Source organism: Alosa pseudoharengus, unplaced genomic scaffold (assembly GCF_046254945.1).
Source record: "Alosa pseudoharengus isolate Yale_2024_CS ecotype anadromous, Long Island Sound unplaced genomic scaffold, YU_APseudo_1.1 YU_APseudo_1.1_scf_3, whole genome shotgun sequence".
Classification (NCBI taxonomy): domain Eukaryota; kingdom Metazoa; phylum Chordata; class Actinopteri; order Clupeiformes; family Clupeidae; genus Alosa; species Alosa pseudoharengus.
Genome location: NW_027468718.1, coordinates 19,522,583 through 19,545,249, shown reverse-complemented (window position 1 = coordinate 19,545,249; position 22,667 = coordinate 19,522,583). Strand labels below are relative to the sequence as shown.

At 42.4% G+C, this 22,667-nt stretch overlaps 1 protein-coding gene across 2 annotated transcripts in view; it reads left to right on the top strand.

The window, feature by feature from the left end:
* The window catches only part of LOC143100370 (collagen alpha-3(VI) chain-like), a 120,460-nt gene extending 99,203 nt beyond the window's left edge, over window positions 1–21,257 (top strand). For both annotated transcript variants that reach the window (XM_076263479.1, XM_076263478.1), the window contains 37 exons: window positions 175–798; window positions 1,062–1,658; window positions 1,828–2,442; window positions 2,549–2,883; window positions 3,080–3,158; window positions 3,834–3,979; window positions 4,204–4,296; window positions 4,544–4,597; window positions 4,742–4,813; window positions 4,999–5,025; window positions 5,125–5,169; window positions 5,890–5,943; window positions 6,066–6,128; window positions 6,467–6,532; window positions 6,637–6,690; window positions 7,678–7,713; window positions 8,096–8,158; window positions 8,504–8,566; window positions 9,251–9,313; window positions 9,656–9,718; window positions 11,683–11,733; window positions 11,879–11,914; window positions 12,191–12,253; window positions 12,406–12,468; window positions 12,774–12,806; window positions 12,927–12,963; window positions 13,111–13,122; window positions 13,242–13,735; window positions 14,152–14,254; window positions 14,622–15,323; window positions 16,055–16,157; window positions 16,410–16,465; window positions 16,784–17,050; window positions 17,225–17,293; window positions 18,937–18,987; window positions 19,752–19,922; window positions 20,470–21,257. In XM_076263479.1, the coding sequence (XP_076119594.1) occupies window positions 175–798; window positions 1,062–1,658; window positions 1,828–2,442; window positions 2,549–2,883; window positions 3,080–3,158; window positions 3,834–3,979; window positions 4,204–4,296; window positions 4,544–4,597; window positions 4,742–4,813; window positions 4,999–5,025; window positions 5,125–5,169; window positions 5,890–5,943; window positions 6,066–6,128; window positions 6,467–6,532; window positions 6,637–6,690; window positions 7,678–7,713; window positions 8,096–8,158; window positions 8,504–8,566; window positions 9,251–9,313; window positions 9,656–9,718; window positions 11,683–11,733; window positions 11,879–11,914; window positions 12,191–12,253; window positions 12,406–12,468; window positions 12,774–12,806; window positions 12,927–12,963; window positions 13,111–13,122; window positions 13,242–13,735; window positions 14,152–14,254; window positions 14,622–15,323; window positions 16,055–16,157; window positions 16,410–16,465; window positions 16,784–17,050; window positions 17,225–17,293; window positions 18,937–18,987; window positions 19,752–19,922; window positions 20,470–20,513 (5,567 nt within the window). In that variant the 3' untranslated portion in view covers window positions 20,514–21,257. The remainder of the gene's footprint in view (window positions 1–174; window positions 799–1,061; window positions 1,659–1,827; window positions 2,443–2,548; window positions 2,884–3,079; window positions 3,159–3,833; window positions 3,980–4,203; window positions 4,297–4,543; window positions 4,598–4,741; window positions 4,814–4,998; window positions 5,026–5,124; window positions 5,170–5,889; window positions 5,944–6,065; window positions 6,129–6,466; window positions 6,533–6,636; window positions 6,691–7,677; window positions 7,714–8,095; window positions 8,159–8,503; window positions 8,567–9,250; window positions 9,314–9,655; window positions 9,719–11,682; window positions 11,734–11,878; window positions 11,915–12,190; window positions 12,254–12,405; window positions 12,469–12,773; window positions 12,807–12,926; window positions 12,964–13,110; window positions 13,123–13,241; window positions 13,736–14,151; window positions 14,255–14,621; window positions 15,324–16,054; window positions 16,158–16,409; window positions 16,466–16,783; window positions 17,051–17,224; window positions 17,294–18,936; window positions 18,988–19,751; window positions 19,923–20,469) is intronic.
* Window positions 21,258–22,667: the final 1,410 nt, after the last annotated feature.

Sequence of the window (22,667 nt, the reverse complement as noted above, 5' to 3'; positions counted from 1 at the left end):
CATTTAATTGCTGAAATGTTGCAAACTATGCGAAAAATTAAAGTCAGTCAGTCATTCACTATCTAAAATTGTCATTACATTACTTGTTTGTTTATTGATGAAGTCATGAGTTTGAAGTTAAGAAAAGGATCTAATTTTTATGGTCATATAAATGAATGTGCAAATAACCTGCAGGTCCTGTGATACCAACAACTCCAGGAGATAAGAGAGATGTTGTTTTCCTTGTTGATGGAACAAATACTGTCCCTAATATTCGTGACATGATTTTGAGGATCGTGGAAAAGTTGGATGTAGGAATGGACAATGTACGTGTGTCTGTTGTGCAATACAGTGAAGACGTCAGGCAGGAATTCCTTCTCAATGAACATTCTTCCAAAGGAGAAGTTAAGGAAGCTGTGCGGCGAATGCGAAACAAGGGTGGGAACCAACTCAATACAGGATTTGCTCTTGACTGGGTTTCAAAGAACATCTATCAAAGATCAGCCGGCAGTCGTATTGAAGAGGGTGTTCCCCAGTTCCTGGTTTTAGTTACAGGCAGCAAGTCCGCAGATGATGTGTCTGGTCCTGCTTATCAGCTGAAGCGCAACATGGTGGCACCAGTGGCTGTCGGAGGCAAGAATGCGGACGCCGACGAGTTGAAACTCATCGCTTTGAAGCCAGAGCTCACATACTCGGTGCGTGACTTCAGACAGTTGCAGACAGTGGAGCAGCAGCTCGTCTCCTCAGTAAAGACCATGACGTCTAAGGACATCACAGATGTGACATCTACCTTGGTATCACCCTCCGTTACCACCACAGGTATGATGTTTATGTATACTGGCTCAAATGCAATGAAGTGTGCACTGAATTATATTAAAATGTATCTGAAAAGGTTATTTTTTTAGTTCAATGCACCCAAATCAAACAGTATCTTTGTATAAAGATTTTTTGTCATGTTTTTGGAATGAACCAATGGCTTTACTGGCTCAGTTTGCTGTAATGTTTAAAAAGCATCACATTTCATGAATATTACATTCCTAAATACATCAGCAACTTAAAAATGTTTTCATGTTTATTTTCAGAGCCGATTGATCTTGGAAGAAAGGATATCATTTTCCTAGTTGATGGCTCCGACAGTTCTGGCGGAGGTGGACTTGCCCATATACGTGACTTCATTTTGAAAGTCATTCAGCAGCTGGATCTCCATCCTGATCGAGTGCGGATTGCATTAGTTCAGTATGCAGAGAAGACCAAAACCGAATTCTCCCTCAACACCCACCCTAACAAGGAGTCTATCGTCTCAGCTGTCAGGAAGCTTCGTCAAATTGGCGGTCGAGCAGGCGACTTGGCTTCAGCTATCGACTATGTCATGAGGAATGAACTGCATGCTGGTGCAGGGGTTCGGCCTGCTGTGGCATCTCAGCACCTCGTAGTACTGACCGGAGGAAGGTCAGTCTCAGATGTATCCAGCAAAGGCGCCATCCTGAAGGGCGCAAGGGTGAACTGCATTGGTGTTGGTGCTGGTGCAGCTGATACAAGACAACTCACCCAGATTGCCACTACCCCTCAGGATGTCCTTAAAGTAACGGCCTTCCCCAACCTTGCCAATATTGAGCAGCAGCTCATTGCTAGGCTGCAAGGGGGCGTTATCGTAGAACCACCGACAGTTGAAGAGCCTAGTAAGTATTTCTATTTGTTTGCCTCAGCTGTAAATTACTTTGGGTCAACTCATATTTTCAAATGTGCTATAAAATTAAAGTAACTTGACTTGAAATCATGCGCAGATTGTTTTGCAGATCATTTTGTTTCATTTCTGACATTTTTGTCCTGCTTTATTTGCTTTCTTAGCTACATCAGGAATCATGCCCAGGGCAGCTGATATCGTGTTTTTAGTGGATGGATCCATCAACCTGGGCAAGGACAACTTCAGAGAGGTCATGGAATTCCTTGTGAACCTTATTGATGCCTTCTACAATGATCAAGACAGCTTGCAGATTGGTCTGGCCCACTATGCTGCTGACGTGACGGATGTCTTCTTCCTGAATACCTATCAAAACAAGGATGACATAATTAACGCAATTAACCAGGCAGAGTACAAGGGTGGCAACCGCATTAACACAGGAGCTGCCATCCGACATGTGCAGCAGAACCATTTTGTGAAGGAAAAAGGCAGTCGGAAGGATATTGGCGTCCCACAGATTTTGATGCTGGTGACTGGAGGCAGATCAGCAGATGATGGCAAGTCCGCAGCCCTTGGAATAAAGGCCACTGGAGTTCGTGTCTATGCCATTGGTGTGGGTGACATTCAGGGTGAGCTTGCCAACTTAGCGAGTGAGTCTGCCACTGTAGCAAGGGCCAGCATCTACCAGGAGCTCTCCGAACTGAACGAGCAGATCCTGGTGACCTTGGATGATGATCTGAAAGGCATTAAACTGTGCACTGGGGTGCAAGAATCCACAAGAAGTAAGACATAACACGGCATGGGTCAACATAGTTTTGCATTGCTCAACTTTTCACCAAATAGCAAAGTCCACACTTCTAAACCTGTGTTATCTCTTCCATCCGCTAGGTTGCAGCCTTGATGTCCTGCTGGGATTCGACGTGTCCTCGCAGAACATATTTACGGACCAGAGAAGCCTGGAGACAAAGATGACTGCCATCCTTCAGCGAGTCATGAAACTTCAAGCCATCAGCTGCACGTCCGGGCAGGCTCCAACCATACGAGTGGGCATGCTGGCCTTGGACTCAGCCTCCGAGCCTATGCATCTGGAATTCACAGACAACTACTCAGAGCTTCTGGATGCCTTCAAGAATCTACGCAGCCGTGGACCATTTGTCCTCAACGGGAAGACCATTGATGCCTACACTGCTAGATTCAAAGCTCAGCCTAGTGAATCTGTGAAGGTATTCCTCTCCATTGCCTTTCCTTATGATTCTCATACGGTCATGCTTAATAGCATTGTTTCTTCTGTGTGTGTTGGTAGCAAACATTTCTTGTGTGCATTGTTGTGTGTGTTGGTAGCAAACATTTGTTTTCATATTACTTAATATTAATATTTTGTTGTCCAAAAGCAAGTAAAAACAATGTATTTTTGCCAAGGTTGTGATTCACCTGACAGATGGTCTGGATGGACAGTATGTACAGATGAAGGAACGAGTTGAGAAAATGAGGCTTTCTGGTAAGATAAAACCCTGCTTTCTCCTACAGAGAGAAGTCTAGCGACACATGATAAGGGCTATCGGCCGCCAAGTTGTCCTGTTATACAGAATTAAAGGACGAGGCGGAGGCAAAGAGCAAAGTTTCCTCTGCCCAAGTCCACCTCGAAGGCCGTTATCCCACTTAACACCTGGTAACAACTATAGTCATACCTTTATAGCACACAAAGTAAACAAGTGGTTCCGTTTCCGTTTTTTTGTAGCTGAGTTTGTTGTACAACTTCTTTGGCCCTAAGAGTGAAAACGGTGGACATTTAGCTTGTTTACAGTTGATTATATTGTTGCGAAGCCTGCTTCCAGGCGCAACCGTGATCATACTATGGTTGTTATAGTTACCATTCATAAGCATTGATATGGAACGGTGATTAAACTTTTTTTTACCAGATCTACTTCATAGGTGTCCCGTTATTCAGAATTGATAGCCACCCAACCAGCCAATCAGAAAAGAGTATTTAATCTCTCTCCTGGTGATAATTGCACTTAAAAGGACATCCCAATTGGAGTCCCAGAAAGGATTTTGGATCTTTTTTTGTGCAATGTAACACCTGTTTTTATTAAAACAAAAGCACAAAAAAGAACTGAGTACACACCAGTTGTAATGTGAATGGTTTATAATGGGATGGCTGCTGTTCTTCCAGGTGTGAACGGTTTCATCTTGGTGGGCCTGGAGAGGGTGCCACAGTTTGAAGAGGCAGTGCTTTTGGAATATGGTCGTGGGTTCAGGTACACCCGCCCACTGCGTGTTAACCTGATGGATCTGGACTATGAGATCCTGGAGGAGTTGGTAAGTATTATCCAACAACATCCTATATGTATTACATACATGTGTACTGTATTTGTAAATATACATTTGAGTCATGCTGTGATCATGTTATGTAAACAGCAATTTCATGCAAATTATCAGTGTGGCTTAGTAATGCTTCTCAGACTAGTGCCAATAAGACCAGTATCTTTAATTTGTCATTCTTTTTTACTTAAATACTTCTTTTCTTCTTTAATACCTCTTAGGACAACATTGCTGAAAGAGAGTGCTGCTCAGTGCCCTGTAAGTGCACTGGTCAAAGGGGAGACCGAGGTGCCGTTGGACAACCAGGACTGAAGGTTACCAAACTTTATGTGTTGTTTCAGGGAGTACATGTGTTCTCTGCAGTCAATAATCTTTGTTTGGCAGTGCCTTACATGCACTTACTGGAAATAGGTGATATTCAGTTAACTGAACTGCAGTTTTTCCTGTTCAGTGAAGGTCATTGAAAATAAATGCATGCTAGTGGAGAGTTGGAGAGTGGAGAGTGGGTGAGGATGAGTTTCAGTTATGTGGTTTGCTTATGGATGGTTGTATGTATTACAGGGTGAACCAGGAGCTCAGGGATACAGAGGACACCCAGGAGATGAAGGTGGTCCGGTGAGTCTCTCATACTGGAGAAAAATGCACGTCTTGACTTTTACAATATTGCCATCGTACTGTAGGCTACATGAGACGTGTGTGATTTTTGCGGTTGTGGGTTTACTTTCATTCAATTTTCTTAACCTACTCTCTGTGTTTCAGGGTGAGAGAGGTCCCCCAGGTGTCAATGGAACCCAGGGTTTCCAAGGCTGTCCTGGACCAAGAGGTGTCAAGGTAAGATTATACAAGCTTGTATTTGGATGACTAAATGAACAAATAAATGCAAAATATGCACAACATGTAGAGAACAAATTCCTGTGTATAGACAGTAAAAGACCGTAGCTAACAGGTAACTTTGAGGTGATGCATGTGTATGATCATAAAACAGATTTTTAACCATTCTTTCTTGTCTCCTCAAGGGATCTCGAGGGTACTCAGGAGAGAAGGTAAGTTTTTTTTTCCAGTGGAGCCGCCTTCTACATTGTGGTCTACAGAGGACTTGATCAACTCGATTAATTGTTGATGCTCTACTCTTCTCCAAACAGGGAGAGCTGGGAGACATTGGCTTGGATGGAATCAACGGGGAAGAGGTAAAGATATTTTTCCTTTATAGTTCATGCAGCGCTCGGGCTAAATAAAACCACACAGTGATCAACGATTCCCAGTGCCTCTTCACAGTAAATTCACAAAGACCTAGCAGTTGGCTGTCGGACATTGTCTATACCAGTGTTTTTCAACCTTTTTTGTGCCACGGCACACTTTTGACACTTAAAATGTCCCACGGCACACTAACACTAACTGTGTGAAGAAAAAATAAACATACCATAGCCTAAAATTCCAAATAATACACAGATATGACCTTATTATGGCTTCTATGCAAGACCTGCTCAATAAAACAAGTGCCCTCTGTTTCATTTGTAGGTGACTATATCTAATTTAATTGTTGTTATGAACTGGATATGTGATGATTCTGTGAATACTTGACATGGGGCCCCTGTTGTACAATGCCTGCATACCACAAATAGTGCAACCATACAATCAATGAGGGCATGTGGTTATAAATTCTTTGATGCAACAGTTGCTTTTCTGGACCAGTGACTGACATTTGGGTAATTTTCTGCGGCACACCTGATGATCTCTCACGGCACAGTGGTTGAAAAACACTGGTCTATACGACACACTTCATGAAACTTTTGCTACCTAATTGTCTCCATTTGCTCATTAGCCTATGAAAGCATGCTAGCCATCTTACTGACTTGTTCATTGTGCAGTGAACATTTGGTTTTGATTTTGATTATGTACATTTTCAGGGCACAAGTGGAGTGGCTGGGCCACCAGGAGAACGTGGTAACCCAGGGAGACGGGTGAGTGCTTTGGCTGCCTCTATAACAGATATACAGAGAAGTAGATGGAGAACACGATTGGTTGTTGCTGTTGTTGTTATTTGTATGTCTGGAAAAAAACAATGAATGCTTCTCATGTCCAGGGAGCTAAAGGTGCTAAGGGACAGGCCGGAGACAGTGGACAAACTGGCATCCCAGGAGATCCTGTGAGTACTGGCTAACTGCTAACACATAATATACGTTATTGTTTGCCACTTCTTTTTTATTTACTGCATGATTATAGTGTCTGGCTTTCTCTATGACACAGGGATAATGACCAATGCAACAGCTGATTAAGTAATTTAAGGCATATCATTGTTTTGGACATTAAATCAAGGAGTCCATGATTACACTTGACTGTCGTTGAGCTTTTTACTGTAGGGGAAAGCAGGAACGTCTTTTTAATTGAAGCAAACAACTGATTGATACAACAATGATTTGTTGCCATTTTGGCTTACTCCTCTTCAAGATCTTGTAAACATTTTCCCAAATATCTTGTTTTTAGGGAGTTACAGGGAAGGACAATACTCAGCGAGGACCAAAGGGAGATCTAGGCGATGCTGGCCCTGCCGTAAGTTCTTTTCAGTTTGTCTTTCTTAACTGGTGAAATAGCCCTGAACAGGTTTGTTGGTAATCTCAAAATTCTCCTAAACATCCTCGTTTGATATCCTCTAGGGAGAAGCAGGAGAGGACGGCAAAGAGGGAACTCAAGGAGAACCAGGAAGGAGGGTATGAGTCCATTATTGTAATCTGTATGCTTTTAGCTCATGTTCTATTTCCCCTTCTTAGTATCAGTAGGTGCCTTCAACAGGAACCATCACCCCAATGCTCTAAAAGAATATCTGGGTGCATTGATTAAGCATTAAGTCGCTAGAGGCCGCAGTTAATGAGCATTGTTCGCCAGGATGCACAGCGGTTTTGTATCAGTTTTGGTGCAGTAATATAGAACGTAATGAAGTCAGTGTGAATGGTTGCAGAGTGTTTTATAATGATTTTGATTTTGAAAGGCTGCAATCAGCAGTGAAATTAAACTTAAATTCAACTTAAATTGTGTTAAACTCTTATCATTCGGGAATACAGCAAACACATCTTTCTTGTAAATGATTAATTCCAAAGAAAACACAGATACCATCAGTGCAGCCATCGATCTATGTAACAAAACAGTCAATATAAGTCTTTTAAGTGGTGGGGCTTTGACAGTTTAACTATGCTGATTATATATGTATGCTGTCACTATAAGGATACTTTCAGCCATGACAACAATAACTGTCTGTGTCATGAACAGAAGCAATGCTCTTGTAGCAGCTGTGTGCAATGTATCTCTTATGGATCAACATCTGTTGAGCCGTCAGAGATCCTCATAATGTTGATATGATAAATTAAGCCAAATGTAATTCACATTCAAGTGTTAACACAGATATCTTTAGCAGAGAGTCTCGATTTTTCATACTGTGAATATAATTTTGTTGTTGTTGTTGTTGTTGTTGATGTTGTTGTTGTTTAGCAGTGTTCCTTAGACCGGTTGCTTTGCTGTTTTCAACCCCCTCTTTGAATATCAAATGACTGTATTCAGCCAATTCTACAACATTTAAAAAATCTCTATTGTGGAAATTCATAAAACATCTTTTCAACTTTACGCACAATGGCATGATACCACCTGTCTGATGGCTAATGAAGACACCTGTGTTTTTATTCTGACTGTTTTACTACTAATAGGGCGCAGATGGAAGAAGAGGAGCACCTGGACAACCCGTAAGTTAGAAACTCAGACGCTTATTCCAGATTTGTCAAAAACAGTGGTGCTGAACACAACATGCCTTAGTGCGTAAAAGAAACATCTCATTCGTAAAGTGCTGCTGAAGGCTGGATTATATGAGCCTTCTGAACAATGAAAAAAGAGAAACAAGCTAATTTACCAGTTGCTAATTTACAATTGGCTTTTGAAAAGACAATCTTGGAACTGATTTAAAAAAGAAAAGAAAACAAAAAAAAAACTTTTACTGAGATTTACTGCCAGTACTACTTTGCTATCTTAACACACTACGTAGTCAATATGTAGTACAGCAGCTCTCTGAAATGACCCTGGTAATTCTACACAACATGCCATGACTGCAATACTGAACTTTGTTTTAAGGGTGCTGCTGGACAACCTGGTGCTGATGGGCTTGCAGGAGGGCCTGGGATCGCAGGATCAAGAGTAAGTTATACAAGTCATGATTATATATTATATACCTGCTCGTGCTGGTAAACCTGTGTAGCATGCAAACTTTCTTTGCCATTGTCATCATAGGGTGGCTTAGTGTTCATATTTTGTTCAAAAAAATGTATTTGTTAGTAAACAAAAAACAAATTAACACATACATAGTATACAGTATATTATTATGATGATAAATTGATAATATGTGATACATAATAAGATAAGATAAGATAAGATAAGATAAGATAAGTAAGATTAACATTATTAATAAACATTTTTAAAGAGACAAAACTTTAGCATCATTTGAGTTCTGTTTGTGTGACAGGTGTTTACTTTATTTTGCAGGGACCTATTGGACCAAATGGATCTCCAGGGCCAATGGGCGAGTCTGGAAACCCTGGACCAAGGGTAAGATTAAGCAATAAGCCCCACGAGGCCCAAGGTACTTACTGTAGGGACCTAACGTTACTGCCTCATGGGGCCAATTGCTCTCCTTATATGGTTACTACATATACGTGGTACATTTTCATATGAAAATGAGACAAGAAAAGTGCCGCTTTAAATTCATAAAGCCTCTAATGTGGTGTGATCTTGTCTTCTATGTAGTAGTTCAATCTGCATATGATTAGGAAAGTGTGTGTGAGGTTTTTACGTCAGAAGATGAAGAAACTAGATAATACAAAAAGAAATGTGTCCCTTTACATGTGCAGAAGAGTAAATGCAGAGCATATGGTGGTCAGATGGGTGCTTGTTATGCATTTGCCTTTGGTTCTTGTTGTAGAGAACAACCATCTTCTTCGAGTTATTTGCAGTGATTTCCTAAATGAAATCAGATGCAAACAAATAGATGTAAACCATGTGGCTTTGAATAGAAGAATTGTTTGAGCCAGAATTGGTGAGACTAGCTCTTTTGTCTACCGCAGAAGATTCGCTGCTCCTCAGTGTTGTCGGTTCCTTAAAGCACATCTCACAGAGCACTTAAAACAAATTACTGTTGAGTGGGAGGAATGCACCAGTGCTACATTGATGAGTCCGTCCCATTTCCTCCCTCCCCTTAACTGAACTATCCTCCTTCCGTCCTCTGTCTTGTAGGGACCTGGAGGAGCTCCTGGCTCAGCTGGAGAGAAAGGCCGAAGAGGATTCGTGGGCCGCAAGGTAAATCCATCACACACCACGTCTCTGTTGTCTTGTGCGCATCTGCACCGCATATGATCAATGTCAGACTGTCCAGATGGAGACAGCATCTCTGTTAAGTGATTCAATGTGATAAAGGAGTCTAATGTTTTGACATGCATATGCATTTTACATGCAGCAGTTTGCTGACATCTATTTTTTCTGCCTGTCTGTCATCTGTCATTCTCTCTCTCTCTCTCTCTCTCTCAATCTGTCAATGTGCCAGTGTTATGTGTATGTAAGTATGTGAGGCTCTGTACAAACTGACAAATTAATTCCCTTGAACACAGTAAAGACTCTATCTCTATCTCTGTCTCTTAACAGGGTGAGCCAGGAGACCCTGGACCTAAGGGGGTCATTGGACCCCTGGGCCCACGAGGAGAGCCTGTAAGTTGCCTGTTCAAAACTGATTCCAAACTTTTACACAACTGTTGACACAGCATAATAGCACAGAAGCACAGCTCTACGGTACATGACATGTTACATTTGAGGACATGTGAAGAGCAGGGGGGACACAGGGATTTAGCCTTTGTTATGTAAGTTATTTAGGATACTGTTCATCATTCTGTTATTGGCGCATGTTGGGAGGTTTTTTTCTTTATTCTTGTTATCTTTTTATCACACACACACACTAAATCTGGGATGACTTTGGAACCAATGGGTAAGAAGTACTTTGAAAAGTTGCCCTCTTTCTCCGTCAAAGGAGTCCAAATAAAAAAGTTGTCCATTAAAGTAATTTACTCTCAATTACAGACCACTTACACTGTGACGAATGTATTAAACAAACTTTGTTGTCATAATAGCACATGGTATCTCTCTACACTTGGCTGACTAGCATGACAAGGCGGTCAAAACAGGGCTGTAAGAAAGCAGCTTGAGTATGGTCAGGGCAGAAAAGAACTACTTGACTTTTCAGTCGTAGTTTTAACAGTGAGTGTCCTGATTCTTGGTATTGGCTCTCTGTGTGTCATGACTCACAGTCTCGTGATGGCTGGTGCGTGGTATGACCCTCTGTGCCAAGAGCTTCGCTCACATAAACACATCTCTTTCCAGTTACAGTGCACTGCCTCTCTCAATGGGTCCTGAAGTAAATTTTTGAACAGTATCTCAGCATTAGTGTCCACGCAAAACAAAAATGTGGAAGCTGCCAGTGTTATCCCTTAACACTTAGTTGTTTATTATCCATTTATCATCACACACATACAGTTACAACTACTGGTCGTGGACTTCTATATTTGGTGAGATCATGGTGAGGTTGTTTATATGAGTGCATGGTCTCTCCTTGTCCTACATATTTTCACTGTCATCCAAGAGCTTTATCAGGGCCATGTTTATTGTTCTTCACCTCCTTTGACTTGGCATCAGGCGATTTTTGCATCAGTATTGTAAATCACTCAGCTCAATCCCCTCTGTCAACAGTGAGGATTATCTGTTTTAACCTCCTATTTCTGATGTTGATCATAGGGGCTCTGTTGTTTGTTAACGGGTCTTGGAGGATGTTTTTCTTTGCCCACCATATGTTCTAATGGGTGAAAGGTGTTGTCCAGATGTAGATCTGTGAACCTGGTGACCCTTAGATAGTGCCAGCACGTGTACATCTCTGGATTTCTTTCCCCTCCTGGGTTCACTCACTTGGCAAAAACACATTGAACATTGTAGTAATTCAATTATTTCCCGTTGTGTGCTTACAGTCTCACAATCACTCAAATTGGATATCTTGTAGCTAGTTTGCTTAGGTTAATGCAGATGCCATTTCACTTATATAAAATTATATTGATATGTTAATTTTAGTAAGAATAGTGATTTGCCAACTTTGCACTGGAATTAGCATCTTTCTAGTGATGTGTGATGCATGTGTAAAGATAAAAAAAAAAAAAAATGTCATCAACTGTATTTCAGTAGAGTTCAAAAGTATGACCCACTTTACCTGCTGTAGATTTCCCTATACCAATAGACTGCAGACACTAGCCAGCCAGCTGTACTGTCTTGACTTCATGTTAAAGATAGTGTTTAATCTGCACAGCACAGATATTATCTTCCAGTCACCCATATTGTAGCACCAATCGCTCAACCCACAACTTTGACAATCAGATTCCAATGTAAAGACCACACGGGCCCGGGTTTGAGTACGACCTGGGCCATTTCCCGATCCCACTTTCTCTATATCGCTCTCCCACTTGCTTCCTGTCACTCTTTGCTGTTCTCTATCAATAAAAGGCAATCCCCCCAAAATTATAAGAAAAGAAGGTGCTGTATACTACATGTGCTGTGTTGTAAATGTCTTTTAAGGAAAAGTACCTAGTATAGGAATACATGGGAAGAAAATGACACACATTCTCTCTGTGACACAGGGTGAGGATGGTCGTGATGGCTTAGGAACTCCTGGACCTGACGGAAGAAAGGTAAACTTTCCCAATTATTTACATTTTATTCACAGAAATTATAATATTTGATAAAACTATAAAGTTTACTTGAATACTTGAAATAAAAAATACTAAACGTTAAAGTGAAGGCAACATAAGTGGTAACATGCATTGCCTTCCTTAGGGTGATGAAGGCTTCCCTGGATTCCCTGGACCAAAGGTGAGCATGACAGTAATCTTTCTTCTCCTTAATGATTCACAGATGTGTCATAGAAGTTTGCATTTGCCACGGTCATATGTTTGAAGAGTCTACCCCTTTATTAAGCACCATTTAGACCTTGCTGTTTGTATGACGTGCCATGCATATGAAATGAGGCAGGAAGACCTTTGTCAGTATGGCAGTGATTTGGTCATGTGCATGAGGCCATACATGAGTGTATGTGTGAAGACCTGCATTGGTGGCCCCTGACCTTTAACCTCTGAACTATCCACACAGGGAGCTGCTGGTGAGCCTGGGTCTAAGGGAGGACCAGGACCCAGAGGAAACCGTGGCCAGCGCGTAAGGCTCTTTCATGTGTAATATTTTTCCATGTATAGATACAGTATGTCCCTGTCTTTTTTGTTGGTTTGTTAGTTTGTTGTGGGGTTCTGTCACATTTGCTGAGTAGTGAACTGCATGTACTTTATGAGCTATATCTCGGACTCTTCCAGGGTGTTTCAGGTGACCCTGGTGGACCTGGACAGAAGGGAGACATTGGCTACCCGGGACCTTACGTAAGCACCCGTTTATCTTCTGCTTCCCTTTCCACACTTAACAGTTTGTTATTCATGTTTTACCAAGACTATGTTTCACCTCTTTAACCACTCATTGCTTTTACTAGCCAAGTTCTCTTTGACTATTAAAATGTTTGATAAGCTCAACTGTTCATATAAAATGTTTCATGACAACTTCTGAGCATTTACTGTTGCACATTCTAAAAACATCGTAAATAATAGGATGCTAAGGCACTAGATTATGTAACCAAGAACTGAGCTCATCTGTTTCCACTAATCTGAAAGCCATGTTTGTGCCCATGCAGGGTCAGAAAGGACCTCGAGGACAGAGTGTGGTGGTATGGTTACCTTTGGTCACACTGCATTTTACATTAATTACACAGTGGTTTATGGTAATTCTTGAAAGAATACTATTTGAAAAAATGCTTTAATATGTGTTTGTTTTCTTCTCTGTCCAGCAATGCGAACTTGTCAAAAAGATTCGGGACAACTGTCGTAAGTATATCATTTAAGCAAATAGGGCTTATGTTATTGTGATTATTAATGTATTGAAATACCAGATACTAAATATCTCCATGAGATGTCCTGTGATAATAATGTAATGAAAATGTAATAATGCAAATCCTTTATTCTTGTTTTCAGCTTGTTGCTATGGTAAGTGCATTGCAAAAAATACCACATGGCACAGAACTGTACTTTAGTGTAACAATGTGTTGATAATTACAGTTTGAACACAGAACTGTGTTCCTGATCCCTCTGTCCTCTCTGCCCAGGTGCCCAGGAGTGCCCTCTCTACCCCACTGAGCTGGCCTTCGCGCTGGACTCATCCCAGGGTGTGCAGAGGCCGGTCTTCAACAGCATGCGCGACACCGTCAGCCGTCTGCTGAACAACATCACTATCGCCCAGGGCAACTGTCCCCGCGGCGCCCGCGTGGCCCTGACCCTCTACAACAACGAGGTGACCACCGAGGTGCGCTTCGCCGACGCCATGAAGAAGAAGGCCCTGCTGGAGGCCGTGGAGGGTCTGCAGCTGCAGAGCTCTCGCAAGGAGCGCAGCCTGGAGACCGCCATGAACTTCCTGGCCCAGAACACCTTCAAACGCGTGCGCAGTGGCTTCCTGGTGCGCAAGGTGGCTGTCTTCTTTGTGGGTGGCGGGGTCAAGATCTCGCCAGCCTTCAGTGCTGCCGCGCTCCGACTGTACGACGCCGGCATCGCCTCAGTCTTCCTCCTGAGCACTGACAACCGGCAGCTCGCTAGAGCTTTGCAGGTAAAGCTAACGTCAGCAGGGTAGACACACCTGATATCAGTGACCTTTGTCTGACTGTTCTTGGAATAACAGCGCCATGTCTTGCAGTTGAACCACTGCAAATTAAATTAAATATGTCTGTTCAAAACAGTTGACAATTGGGTAGAAGCAGCCAGATTTACCATGTTGTCACTTGTTGCTTGTTTTTCTCTTTGTTTTTTTGTGAAACAATTTAAAAGGCAAAATCCAAATTAGTTTTGCTGTTAGCATGAACTCTTTATCACTGGAGTCAAAAAGTCTTATGTAACTTTGTGTGTTGTAAGTACAAGGGAATTCCTGGCGTAACATCTTGAAGCCCTTGAAATGGTCATATTGTATTAATCAGTCATAATATCAAGTGTTCATGTTTGGTCTCGTGTTGTTTTTTCCCCTTCTAGGTCAATAACACAGCCTTGGCTCAGGTGATAGTCCTGCCCTCTCCTGGCTCTGCCGAATACGACTCGGTCATCAGCAAGATCATGAGCTGCCACGTCTGCTATGGTAAGACCATATTCAGTGAAACCTTTAAACACTGCTAAGTCTGTCTTCTAAGCACTGTCTCTGTTTTGTGAAAATGTGGTACAAATTGTGTTCAGAGTTTTATTTGGTAGAAAACAATTGCAATGTTATGCCTGGTGTATGTAATGATAGGGATACTTGGCAATGCATCATTAATGTGTGAGAATGTGTTTGAGTGATTTAAGTTGTAATTGTTGATGGAATAGCGCAATTGTTAATGAAGTATTATATGTTTTATTATTTTATTTTATTATTATTAATTATTATTATTATTATTAAATAAATAAAATGTAATATAAATAAATATTTTTTATTTATTTAATTACTTTTGTTTCCTTTTCTTTTCCAGATTTCTGCGCTCCAGCTGGTGTGTGCGACTACACCCCACCCCGCAGCGCCAGGGACAAGAGGTCCTTCAAGTCTGACCTGGACATTGACATGGCCTTCGTGCTGGACAGCTCCGAGAGCACATGGCCGTCTGTCTTCGACGAGTCCAAGCACTACGTGGCCCACATGGTGGAGCAGCTGGAGATCTCCCACGAGCCGGCTACCTCCGTCCACCACGCGCGCGTGGCCCTGGTTCAGCACAGCCCCTACGAGTTCGTCCGCAATGGCACCGGCCCCGCCGTCCGCGTCTCTTTCGGCCTCACCGAGCACACCTCGGCCGCCGCCATCCGCCGCTTCCTGCTGGACAAAACGCCGCAGCTGGAGGGCGGGCGCGACCTGGCGGGGGCGCTGGAGTCCACCACCGAGCTGGTGTTCGAGACCGTGCCGCACGCGCGCCACCTCCGCGTCATGGTGCTCATGGTGACTGGGCCCGTGGAGATGCACGAGGAGCGGCTGGTACGCGCCGCCACCGAGGCCAAGTGCAAGGGCTACTTCCTGGTGGTGTTGGGCATCGGCGACCGGCTGAGCGCTGGGGACGCTCGCGTCCTGAGCCGCGTGGCCAGCGAGCCGTCTGACGTGTTCTTCAAGCGCGTGGACAAAGACGCCGGCTTCTACGACGACTACATTCAGAACTTCGGCCGCTTGCTGCCCAAATATCTAAGCCGTGAGTTGTGTTTTTTAACAGATTTGTAAAAGTCCAGCTTTAGAAAGTAAAAGTCAACCATTCACTAAATCAGCTGATTGTAATTAGTACAATCACATAGATGATGCTAATTAGTGAAATCATCTTTGTTAAGTGCATAAGTGTAAGTGTAGAACCAATACATGGTAGGACTTTCTTCAGCCGCACTTTTGCACCTGTTTTTTTTCCCCTTATTCCCACTGTTCCATGGATATAAGACGCGTAACATCTTGCTTCCATGGGGCCTCATGACACTCCATCATCTATGTCTTCTGCTCTCTGTTGTTTCACATCACAGTTTCACGTTGCACTGCAGTCACGCCACAGTGAATAGTTTAATGAAACACTACACAGTCACCAGCTGCCGGCTTATTGGATAGTGATTTGTTCCCAGATTCACCCTCCGTCACAAAGTTCTCATAAACAGTCTTGATGTTTTTCTCTCATGTTTCTTCACAGCCCTGTCTCTGCTTTCAGTTTCATGGGAATCTCACTCTGTCCGTGCCTCCAGCCAAGACTAGAATATAACACGCTATACTGCTCTCTCTCGCTCTCTTTCTCTCTCTTTCTCTCTCCATCTCTCTCTGTCTGTCTCTCTCTCTCTGTCCTCTCTCTCCCTGTATCTCTCTCTCTGTCTCTCTCCTCTCAGTGTTTGCCAGCTGGTTAAGCGTTAGTGTAAGCTGTTTGTATTTGTGTGTGTGACTTCCTTGCAGTTGACAATGCCTTCTACATGTCACCTGAAGTCGCCAAAAACTGCAAGTGGTCACAGAACGATCAGCCCCACAAAACAGCAGAGAAAGTGAACAACATGCATGAGTAAGTACATTATGTGATGTTTCATTTCAGGAAAATCATGAAGCAAGAAATCCACAATATATGCATTGTATTACAAAACAATGAGGGTAAATGTGGTGATGTCAGTAGTCAGATATATAGAGCAATAGAGCTATGCATATTTGTCACAATTTTTTTGTTTTTGTTTTTTTGCCTGGATTTCATAAGCAATGTAAATACTTATGGGGACAAGAGAGAATAGTTATCTCAATGCATATTTTGTTCTATTTAAAGGAAGCATCCTGTTCAGCATCACGAACAGCAGGCAGACCATGCGAAAAACCCCAAAGGTCAGTTTGTTCAACTTGTTTCATCGACTAGAGAAAAGCTGGTTGTTATCCTGCACTCTGTTAGTTGTGTTACAGAATGGAGTTTTCACCCATGGTTTTACAGCTAGTTATGCCTGTGTGTGTGAGTGTGTGAGCGCATGTTTTCTTTGTTTGTGTGTGTTTGAGTGTGTATGTATGTATGTGGGTGTGTGCACATACATGTGCATCTGTGCATGTGTGTGCATATTTTGTGTGTGTGTGTGTGTGTGTGTGTGTGTGTGTGTGTGTGTGTGTGTGTGTGTGTGTACGTGTGTGTTTCATGTCTGCTCTGTCTCCCAGACCTCCATCTCGGCGAGCTGCACGTGGCAGACGTCACCTCCCACAGCCTGAGTCTCCGCTGGGCTGCCTCCAGCCAGCCTGGCCACGCCCACTACGAGGTCAACATGGTGCGGATGCACGACCACGCGCCCGTGCTGCGCAAAAACATCACCCTGGCCCACATCGCCCTCCAGCACCTGGAGCCCACGCAGTCCTACCATGTGGCCGTCACCGCTCGCTCCGCCAAGGGAGAGGTCTTAGCAATACACAAGGGCATCTTCACCACCAGTGAGTTGTCTATGAGGAAGCACAGCTGTATCTGCACATGCACGCTCATGTCACTCACCATACTAATAAGAATTAAATGGCCATGCATTCTTAGCTAATACTTCAATTTGATTGTAATTGCTTGTTTCTAGCTGGCTAATGTCTGATGGCTCTGTGTCCATTTTTTTTTGGCAGAAGGGGTAGAGCCAAAGATTACCGCAGGGGTCGTTGTTTCAACAGCCCCTTTAAGTAAGCCAGAAATTGGTAAGTTGTATGACTTTTAAAAATTATTACAGCGGGTTCACCTACATGTTGAAGTTGGTGAGATTTAATATGGCTGAAGATTTCAGGGAGCACAGTCACCTTTTCAGAGCTGGAAACTGTATATGTTGCTACTGAAGAAGAAAAATATATTCTTGAGCCTACTTTTCCTGCCCTGGTGAAAAGTTTGATTATTGGTGGCTTATCTCCAAACATTGCTTGCCCATTACTTACGTGATAACCATGCAGGTATTATTGGTGTGTACTCACACACACACACACACACACACACACACACACACACACACACACACACACACACACATATTGTCCCTCTCTCCCTCTCTCTCTCTTTCTCTCTCTCCCTCTCTTTCTCTCTTTCTCTTGCACACACACACACATACTGTACATTAACATTTTTACAGAGGCTTACTCAGTAGCAAGCTACATAGACTAATTGAGGTTTTGCACTGTGACTCAATTCAAGGGGTTGGTTTCCAAGCTTTCCTTGGTCATTGCTGAAGTGATAGCCATGCAGGTATTTTTGGTGATTGCACTGTTAGACAGTGTTTTCTTTGGCTTGCATCAGTTTGATTTCAGAAACCTCATTTGGTTATGTTTTGCTGATCAGAGAAACTGCAGATGAGTGTAGACACTGTTGTATTTCAGCCCATGATTCCTCTGAATACCAGGCCCTTATATGTGCCCTCTGAGTATAAAGCTGCTGTCCTGGAGAACTGTTTACGCAGTTGAGTTATTGAGAAATATAAAACCCATTCCCATTCCCAGACCCAATTCATTTCTACAGAAACAGTGGGAGTTAGTAGTCAGATATCAAACATTTTTTTAACTTAAATGTCAAGCAAAGGAAGAAAAGGTCCTAAGATGAAACACTCGACCCACTCCATTCCCAAGGATAGAACAACTTGATAATAAAACCTAAATGCTGAGTGGCTTTTGAAGGAGCAGCACTGCATACTTTGCACAGAAACGCCCCCCACCTCCCAGTGGAGATGTTAGGAGATGTTAGAGATGTCAGTGCCGAGTGACTGGAAGCAGCTGGAACAAGCAACATCACATGCCCCCGCCGCTCGACAGAGCAGAGCGAGAGACACACTAGTGAGAATCATGAACTGAACAAGCCACACACCAAACACCACACACTGTTTAAACCGTTACACCGCACGCTGTTGTGGCAGTCTCTCATGCAGGCCAGTGTGTATTTGAGTTTGACCCCAGGGGGCCGCGGAGAGCGAGGGCTGTGCGGTCGGGTTTGACAGAAGAAATGGGAAAAGTCATGCAGTGTGCAAATGTGCTTGCTGAGGTTGACATCAAGTGATTGGATTTAGCAGTCATCTGTAAGCGAGCTTATTGAGATGAGGACACAGTAAATCATGTTCAAACTGTTTTGCCCTTTGCACTAGAAACATGTTAGATAGTAACTACTCTGCACGGGGGTAGTTCAGAAAAGGAATTTCTGAATTCTAATTCTAAAATGAAGCAGAAAGTAAAGATTCAGAGTTTGCATATTTTGCCATGTGAGATTGAAGTGTAAGTAGTATCTACAAGAGCAGTCAGTGGACTGACTGACAGCATTGGTGGTGACAGAATTTCAACAAGGTGCCTCTTTCTGTTTGATCTTGTAGAGCCTGAGAAAGACACAGTCTCATCAAACTCGAAGACAGGCCCTGTTCCTGGTAAATCCTTATTGTCTACTTATATGTTTGAAGTCATAGGTTACAGCCTTCAGGTCTGCTGGTAATTCATTTTCTTGCTACAGGATTAAGAGAGGTCACAAAGGGGGGGGGGGGATAAGTAGATATATATTCAAAGTTATTAGCCAAGTTTCCTCATGCTAATATAATGTGTCAGACTGTTTGAGTTGCATGAAAGCAGCCTCTATGGGCATGGCGATGCCACTGTAATTTGACATAAGCTCCAAATACCAAGCTGTCTGTTATGCACGAGAAACTCAAAATGAAAAGATTGCGTTCCATGGAAAACATAGCGTTAAGGTTACATTCGATTTTTTAACTGTATTTGATTTGTGAACAAAGACCTCTTTTATGGTCCCTTGAAAACCATTAAGTTCTGGACAGAATGAGAAACCTCTGGCACCCATTACCCTCTGGCAGAAGCTTGCATATATGTTTATAATAGATTGATGAAAGGGGCTATTCTTTTAAAAATTGGCAGTGATTGAGGGAGACAAAGGGCATATGCGTTCTTCATGTGGTTAAACATAGATCAGTTTTATGATGCTAACAGTGGATTTATGCTGATGCGCGTCATTTAGAAATGCATTCCAATCTGCATGCAAAACTTGAGTATGGGTAAAATTCAGTCAAATTAAATGTTGCATGCTGGCCTGTGTGTGTGTGTGTGTGTGCGAGTGCGTGTGTGGTCTAATATATAGTGGTGTTCTGATTGTTTTCTTCGTATTTTCCCACCACCACCCTAGTGGACATCTGCAAGCTGCCCAAAGAGGAGGGCACCTGTGTGAAGTTTGTGCTGAAGTGGTACTACGACTCCCTCAGCAAAAGCTGTAGCCGCTTCTGGTATGGAGGCTGCGCTGGTAACGCCAACCGCTTCGAGACCAAAGAGGAGTGTGAGAGGACGTGTGGGAAAGCAGGTACAGTACACATGCTCCTACTCTACACATGCTCCTACTCTACAGGGAACTTTAACACTTTGCCAACGACATTGCCAAGACACATGAGTTTGCATGCGGGCAAGCCTTTTTGTCAGTGCTACTGTAGCTTTGCCGTTGTTGGTACTTGTAAGGATTTCACATGCCTTTTCGTAGCATGCTAGTTTTCAACCAAAACTGCTCTCTGCTGCTGTAAGTAATTTAACAAAGCTGTTGCAGACTAAAAAGGCTGCTGTTTCCGCCTGTACATCTTGGAATAGATCTTAAGTGTCATGCGCTAGGTAATGAAACTGGAGCTACAAGTATATTATACCTTTGCTTATTTCAGTATTGCTGAATTGCTAGTATCTATGAAGTTGAACAACTCTTGTCAACAACTCTGATGTCAATTATAACAGCATGATGTACAGCACTGTACAAACTAAAAACCCTCCTGCATTCTTGTGAATTGATTGATTGATTGAATTGAATGAGACCCATGTATCTTCATCAGTTGGAGAACCTTAGAGTTTTTGCTTCTCCTTCACAGCACCAGCTAGTCCAAGAGTAGCAGTCACAGCAGTAAGAACTTAGGGGACCACTCAGCTCTTAACCTCAACCGACAGCAGGTGGAGAAAGACATGACACCAAGACGCTGTGCCAACGTGAAGGTGCCTGCACTGGATTCTGCCAAAGGATAAAATCCAAAGAAATCTTGAAGTATTTTTTTTTCCTGAGTTTTATTATGGTGTTTTAGTTGTTATTGTTTTTCAATGCCATCTTGTAATGTTCCAGGACAAGAACAACAAAGCTTTTTTTGTTTTTTTAAAAATGATTGTTTCATTTGTACGGTCGTTCATTTTGAAGAATAAAAAAAAAGATATTCACCTTATATGAATGTCTTGGTCTAAGAGTAACAGGAAATTTTGCACAGTTCTTAAGATGTCACAGCTCTGTATTCACTCTGCAAGCCATCTTGCATCACATCAGTGTCTGTTGTGAGTGAGATGTCAAACACAAATGATCCCCTTAAGGACAGTGTTGTCATAGCCAGCAAAATAGTCACTTTCATCACCACAGTTGTATCTGTTATCTGTTGTTGTTTTTGTATATCAAAGCTATAGTATCACCTCTTGTTGACAAACAGAGTTGTTTTTGTATAACCCAAAAAAAAAGCACCTCTCGAGCCAGTGGCTCGAACATAAAAGTCAGGTCTCAAATTATGAAATGTATGAAATGCCCCTTCTGTTTTTGGTGCTAGTTTCCATGTCACTGTGCATTTTCTTGGGGAAAAGGGGAATAAAGAAATAAATTAGACTTTATACAAAACCAAAACAAGGCTCCAGTATCTTTATTGTTTTGTGTTGAGTTTCATCTTGCAGTCTCTCTCTATAAAAAAAAAAGACAAGATGGGAAGTCGTTGTGTATTTTTAGTTAGTTTTGCAGTGGTCTTTAAAAACAACAACAAAAAAGAAAAAAATAATGGAAAATGAAAATCCTACAAGGAGTCGCTGCAGCTGTGTGAGAGCTATGACTCACTCCACGAGGAATGTCCAACAAAGACATCGTCTGCCCACTCGGCCTGGAGTTTATTAACCAGAGAAACGAGAGGAAAGGGGAGGGAAAGTGAAAAGAGAGCAGTGAGAAACTGGAAGAAATGTCTGAGTGGATAGAATGAATTAGGAGTATGGACAGAATGTATTTAAGGGAGGATGAATGAGATCGAGGAGGACATCAGTAAAAATCCAGTCTGCTTGGACGAGTGTTGCTAGCTGTATATTTTCGACTCCAGTGATCCAGTAGGTTGTGGCAGCAAGACAACGTGTCAGAGTTAAGACACGAGGCTGATGTGTGAGTTGTTTATACAAGAAGGCAACAGTTGTAGAGGAGGTCCCAAACAGATTCCTAATGTAGCCAGCATTTGGTCATGCATTTTCAACACTGAGGAAAAACTTAATTTAACAGTCATTGAGGTCAGTAATAACTATAGAGAGTGCCAAAACTTGTGTTTGCTTCTCTTCACTTAGCTCTATGTTGATTCTAATTTTCAAAAGCGTTCCCTACTGTTGATGCAGAAAAAGGGAAAACAACAGCCTGTGCCAAAAAAAGGAGGCCCTCTCTTGGCTGTGAATGCATTACTAAAGGCCCATTTGGTTTTACTGGTGATATGATTGCATAAATAAGGATTTTCTGGTGACTACAATTCCGACTGTAAGGAATAAGAGAAAAAAATTGAATAAAAGGAGCTGCAAGAATAACTGTAGAAATCCCTGTGAGGTTATGTGAGGTTACATCAGGTAAATATCCCCATACCAACACAGCCAAGTTGCCAACTCATTAAAATTGCAACAGAGCAGTTTGCTTTCCTTCTCTTAGAGTGCAAGTAATGCTAAAGATGCCCGATCAGGGATGTAGACAGCGAGCCAGACCCTGATTCACTCTACGCTCTACAATTAAATCCAGGTGTGATATAGTAGCAGTAATATGACAAAAAAAATCAGTTTGTTCAAAACTCAATTCGATTGCACAATATGACAAGTTGATACTGTAAACTAATCTAATTTATTTACTGTGACCTCCCTGCTGAACTAGATATTTGTTTGAAGTAGGTTTTCTGTCCCCATCTTGGCCGTGGTCATGGAGTTGGCTGTTTTATGTTACATGGGTGTCTTTGAGTTCTTGTTATCAACACAGGGTCAAATAACGTGATTTATGTGGGAATGTCAAAGCCAGGTCAAAATTCAAAGA